We start from the raw sequence: 4,976 nt of genomic DNA, 5'->3' as shown, positions 1-4,976 counted from the left end.
CCAGGGCTGGCCAAGGACAGGCTCAAGGGCACTGGGTGGGCTCCAGCTGGAGCAGAGGAGGGTGTCCCGCCAGGGCAAGAGAAGAGGAAAGCTTTTTTATTTTTTTTCTTTTTTATGATTTTTATTTTTATTTTTTTTTTTATTTTTTTTTTTTTTTTTTTATTTATTTTTTTTTTATTTTTTTTTATTTTTTTTTTTTATTTTTTTATTTTTTTCATTTTTTTTTTTTTTTTTATTTTTTTTTTTAATTTTGTTTATTTTTTTTTTATTTTTTTTTTTTTTTTTTTTTTTTTTTATTTTTATTTTTATTTTTTATCTTGTTTTTTTTTTTTTATTTTATTTTTTATTATTTATTTTTGTTTTTTTATTTTTGAAGAGTAAGGAAAAAACAAGATAAAAAAAAATATAATAATGAAACATAACGGGGACCGAGAACAGAAAACGGACAACACATCCAGCCACGCGCCGCCCCCCCCACCCCAACCCCCACGCCCGAGCCTCCAGCCCGCCCCCGCCGCCGACTCCCCCCGGCGCCCCGCCCCCCCCCCCCCCCCCCCCCCCCCCCCCCAGCCCCACCCCCCTCCCCCCCCCCCCCCCCCCGCCCCCCACCCCCCCACACACCAGCCCGCCGCCCCCCAGCGCCGCCCCCACCCCCCCCGCGCCGCCCTGCCCCCCCGACCCCCCCACCCCCGCCCCCCCCCCACAGCACCCCCGCCCCCGCCCCCCGCCCCCCCCGACGCGCCCCGCCCCGCCCACCGCCATACCGCCCCCTGCAACCCCCCCCCCACGGGCTGCGCCCACAGCCCCCCCCACACCGCCACCGCCCCGCCCCGGCCCGCCCCGCCCACCGCCCCCCCTGCCAGCGAAGGCCACCCCCCCCCCCGCCCCCCCCGCCCCCCCCCCCCCACCCCCCCCCGCCCCCCCCCCCCCCCCCCCCCCGCCCCCCCCCCCCCCGCCCCCACCCCCCCCCCCCCCCCGCCCCCCTCCCCCCCCGCCCCCCCCCGCCCCCCCGCCCCCCCCGCCCCCCCGCCCCCCCGCCCCACCCCCCCCCCCCCCCCACCCCACCGCCCCGCCCCCCCCCCCCCCCCCCCCCCCCGCCCCCCCCCACCCCCCCCCCCCCCCCCCCCCCCCCCCCCCCCCCCCCCCCCCCCCCCCCCGCCCCCCCCCCCCCCCCCGCCCCCCCCCCCCCGCCCCCCCCCCCCCCCCCGCCCCCGCCCCCCCCCCCCCGCCCCCCCCCCCCACCCCCCCGCCCCCCCCCCCCCCCCCCCCCCCGCCCCCCCCCCCCCCCCGCGCCCCCCCCCCCCCCCCCGCCCCCCCGCCCCCCCCCCCCCCCCCCCCGCCCCCCCCCCCCCCCCCCCCCCCCCCGCCCCCCCCCGCCCCCCCCCCCCCCCCCGCCCCCCCCCCCCCCCCCGCCCCCCCCCCCCCCCCCGCCCCCCCCCCCCCCGCCCCCCCCCCCCCCCCCCGCGCCCCCACCCCCCCCCCCGCCCCCCCCCCCCCCCCCCCCCCCCCCCCCCCCCCCCCCCCCCCCCCCGCCCCGCCCCCCACGCCCCCCCCCCGCCCGCCCCCCCCCCCCCCCCGCACCCCGCCCCCCGCCCCCCCCCCCCCCCCCCCCCCCCCCCCCCCGCCCCCCCGCCCCCGCCCCCCGCCCCCCCCGCCCCCCCCCCCCCCCCCCCCCCGCCCCCCGCCCCCGCCCCCCCCCCCCCGCCCCCACCCCCCCCGCCCGCCCCCCCCCCCCCCCCGCCGCCCCCCCCCCCCCCCCCCCCCCCGCCCCCGCCCCCGCGGCCCCCCCCGCCCCCGGCCCCCCCCCCCCCCCCCCACCCCCCCCCCCCCCCCCCCCCCCGCCCCCCCCCACCCCCCCCCCCCCACCCCCCGCCCCCCCCCCCCCCCCGCCCCCCCCCCCCCCCGCCCCCCCCCCCCCCCGCCCCCCCCCCCCCCCGCCCCCCCCCCCCCCCCCCACCCCGCCCCCCCCCCCCCCCCCCCCCCCCCCCGCCCGCCCCCCCGCCCCCCCCCCCCCCCCCCCCCCCCCCCCGCCCCCCCCCCACGCCCCCCCCCGCCCGCCCCCCCCCGCCCCCCCCCCCCCCGCCCCCCCCCCCCGCCGCCCCCCCCCCCCCCCCCCCCCCCCCCCCCCCCCCCCCCCCCCCGCCCCCCCCCCCAGCCCCCCCCCCCCCCCCCCCCCCCCCCCCCCCCCCCCCCCCCCCCCCGCCCCCCACCCCCCCCCCCCCCCACCGCCCCACCCCGCCCCCGCCCCCCCCCCCCCCCCCGCCCCCCCCCCGCCGCCCCCCCCCCCCCCCCCCCCCCCCCCCCGCCCCCCCGCCCCCCCCCGCCCCGCCGCCCCACGCCCCCCCCCCCCCCCCCCGCACCCCCGCCCCCCCCCCCCCCGCCCCCCCGCCGCCCCGCCCCCCCACCCCCCCCCCCGCCCCCCCCGCCACCCCGCCCGCCCACCCCCTCCGCCCCGGCCGCCCGCCCCCCCGGCCCCGCCATAGGCGCCGCTCCCCTCCCCGGGCATGTCCCCCCTGCGCACGGGCCCTTCGCCCCACTCCGCGCCCAACCCTCGGCGCCTGGCGGGCAATGTGTCGCCCCCCACGGGCCTCCCCCCGCCGCGCACCTCCCGGAATCCCCAGGGCCCGGCCCCCCCCGGCAGCGCGCCCTCCTGCCCGTCGGCCGGCCACTGAGTGAAGACGGGGCCCCCCCCCCCCCACAACTCCCCCCCGCGTCGCCCACGCCCCCGCCCCGCGCCAGCCCCCCCCGGCTCCACCCCAGCCCGCAACCCCCCGCGCCCCCCGCCTACCGCACCCGGCCCCGCCCGCGCCCGACAACCCCACCACGCCCACGCAAGGCCCCGAGCACAACCCCCCCCCCGCTCGCCTCTCCCCCCCGTCGCGGCCAGGCCCCCGCGTCCCCGCACCTCCTACCTCCCCCCCTCCCGGCGGCGAGTCCCCCCTGCTCCGGCCAATGCCCCAGGCTTCCCCGCCCAGGCGCCGGCCCCAGAGCCCGCCCCGGTCCGCGGGGCCCGCCCCCGACCCCCCGCCCCCCCTGCGCACAGGCGATCCTCCGCGCTACCCCAATCGCACCCCCGCCAGGCGCCGCCAGCGGGGCGGGGCCCACCCCAACCGCCGCCCCCCGCACCTTGCCCGAGGACCCCTCGACGCCCGCCCTACGCTGGGCCCACGTCCACTCGCCGGCCCCCGGCCCCCCGAGGCCGCCCCCCGCGGCGCCCCCACGCACACCACGTCCGCCCGCAGTCCCCGGACGCTCACCACCGAGCCGCCAAAGTGTCGCCGGCCCCCAGCCCCCGCACCGCCCCGTCGGCAGGTATGCCGCCCCGCCCGCCGAAGGCCCAGGCGAACGCTCGCCCAAGGACCCCCCCACGGAATACAACGCCCACATCCCATCGGCCATGCCCGCGCCAACCCAAGGACAGAGATCCCACCCACGGACCTACAACCACGCCCATCAGCGAGCAGAAACCACAGACATAGCGCCCCGGCAGCCCCCCCGCCGCCGCACCCTCGGCACCCAACTACCCCGTCACCCATGACGGACCCAATCCCTGTCCCACGCAAAGGCCGTGGCAAGCCTCGGGCAACCTCTCTTCACACAATAGAACCCCGTCCACGAGCCTCGTCCCAGCCCGCACCCTATAACCAACCGCCCCCCACTGCAGCGCTCCCCACACACCCGGTGCGCACGTGCTGGCCCCCCCCCCCCCCCCCCCCCCCCCGGCAGCATCCCCCGTCCGCAGCCCCTGCAAGCTGGCCCCGACCGTCACCCCACCCTCCCCCATCCCACACCCGCCCCCCATTCCTGCACCCCCCTCGCCCCCCGGCCGCGCCCTCCCACCCACTGCCCTCATCACCCGCTGCGCCACCCCCTGCCCGCCAACCCCACGAAACGCCCGGCCCTGCGAAGGGCTCACCCACCGGCGCCCACCCTCGCCCCTCTGCCGCCACGCACACGCATCTCGACGCGCAGCCCCCAACCCCCCCCCCGGCACCACCCGCCCCCCCCCCCACACGACCACCCCGGCCCCAACCCTCCCCCAGCGCGTCCATCTCCCCACCCCCACCTTACTCGCCCCTGCCCGCGCCCCACTCCCATCCTCGTAAAGGCTCCCCCCCAACGCGCGGATCCCGCACCGGCACACCCGCTCCGTATCCCGCCCCACCATTGCCCCCACGCACGCCACGCCCGCCTGGCCACCCGCCCTCTTTCACCCCCGGCCCCCCCCGTGATCGCCCTACCGGGCGCCCGCCCCCCAAACGTGCCGCACGGCACCGACGCCCGCGATCTCACGCCCCCCCCTCCCACCAGCCTGTCCACCGTGCGGCCTCACGCGACGGCCGGCCCGCCCGCCGCCCCCCGGGCCATCCCCGGCCTGCCTCCTAACAACGCCAGCGACCCTCCAGACCGCGTGTGGCCAGCGGCCCCCCGCCGGCCCCTGCCGCCCCCGAAGCCCCCCGCCGGCGCCCAACCCCCCGCACGCAAAGGGTCGGAGCCCCACTACCCCCTGCGTCCGCCCAAAGACCTACTCACCACTTCCCCCGCCACCTCCTCCACCGGCGACTCACCTACCCCCCTCGTGCGCCGAGCCCGCAGGCAAGGGACGCCCCCCCAAGGCACTAGCCCGCCAGCAGCACCCCGGCCACCAAAATGGACCGCCCCTAGCAGTCACTCCGCCCCGGCGCCCACCAGCTACACCGTGCCCAGCGTTACGATAGTGCAGTCCCGGCCCCTGCCCCCGGAGGCGCCCGCAACCGCGCCCCCCCTAACGCCCACAACCCCCCCCCCTCCCCCCCCGCCCTCCCTCTACAGCAGCCCCTCGCCCCCCCCCCTACACCCACACCACCCCCTCACCACGCCAGCCGAGGGCCCCGCACCCGGGCGCCCCCAAAACCGCACAGAATGCCAGGTCCCACCACGCCCATGCCCCAAGCCGGATGGAGCACCGCCGCCCCCCCACCCCCCGCCCCGGGCCA

General features: G+C 79.9%; 3 protein-coding genes across 3 annotated transcripts in view; 2 read left to right on the top strand and 1 right to left on the bottom strand.

The window, feature by feature from the left end:
• The window catches only part of ZRSR2 (zinc finger CCCH-type, RNA binding motif and serine/arginine rich 2), a 13,608-nt gene extending 12,846 nt beyond the window's left edge, over positions 1–762 (bottom strand). The window contains exon 1 of the mRNA XM_054397488.1: positions 743–762. Within this exon, the coding sequence (XP_054253463.1) occupies positions 743–762 (20 nt within the window). The remainder of the gene's footprint in view (positions 1–742) is intronic.
• A 287-nt stretch (positions 763–1,049) lies between these two features.
• Positions 1,050–2,073, top strand: LOC128974941 (basic proline-rich protein-like; the record flags this gene model as incomplete). Its single annotated transcript, XM_054391718.1, is given in 2 exon segments — positions 1,050–1,544; positions 1,546–2,073. Coding segments are annotated over 2 exon segments (1,023 nt in total), but the record flags the coding sequence as incomplete, so codon positions are not given.
• A 431-nt stretch (positions 2,074–2,504) lies between these two features.
• Positions 2,505–4,769, top strand: LOC128979173 (basic proline-rich protein-like). Its single transcript, XM_054397365.1, has 4 exons — positions 2,505–2,660; positions 2,761–3,681; positions 3,743–4,596; positions 4,745–4,769. The coding sequence occupies exons 1-4, from the start codon at positions 2,505–2,507 to the stop codon at positions 4,767–4,769; spliced, it is 1,956 nt and encodes a 651-aa protein (XP_054253340.1).
• The last annotated feature ends 207 nt before the right edge of the window (positions 4,770–4,976 follow it).

Source organism: Indicator indicator, chromosome 1 (assembly GCF_027791375.1).
Source record: "Indicator indicator isolate 239-I01 chromosome 1, UM_Iind_1.1, whole genome shotgun sequence".
NCBI lineage: Eukaryota > Metazoa > Chordata > Aves > Piciformes > Indicatoridae > Indicator > Indicator indicator.
The sequence above is the reverse complement of the archived record's forward strand: the minus strand, read 5'-3'. Positions and strand labels throughout refer to the sequence as shown.

Excerpts from the sequence above, each read along its gene's own strand:
- LOC128979173 (XM_054397365.1), top strand. The coding sequence starts at position 2,505 with ATGTCCCCCCTGCGCACGGGCCCTTCGCCCCACTCCGCGCCCAACCCT. Across the intron at positions 2,661-2,760 it reads GCGCGCCCTCCTGCCCGTCG|CCCGCAACCCCCCGCGCCCC; the intron begins GCCGGCCACTGA and ends GCTCCACCCCAG. Across the intron at positions 4,597-4,744 it reads CTCGTGCGCCGAGCCCGCAG|GCGCCCGCAACCGCGCCCCC; the intron begins GCAAGGGACGCC and ends CTGCCCCCGGAG.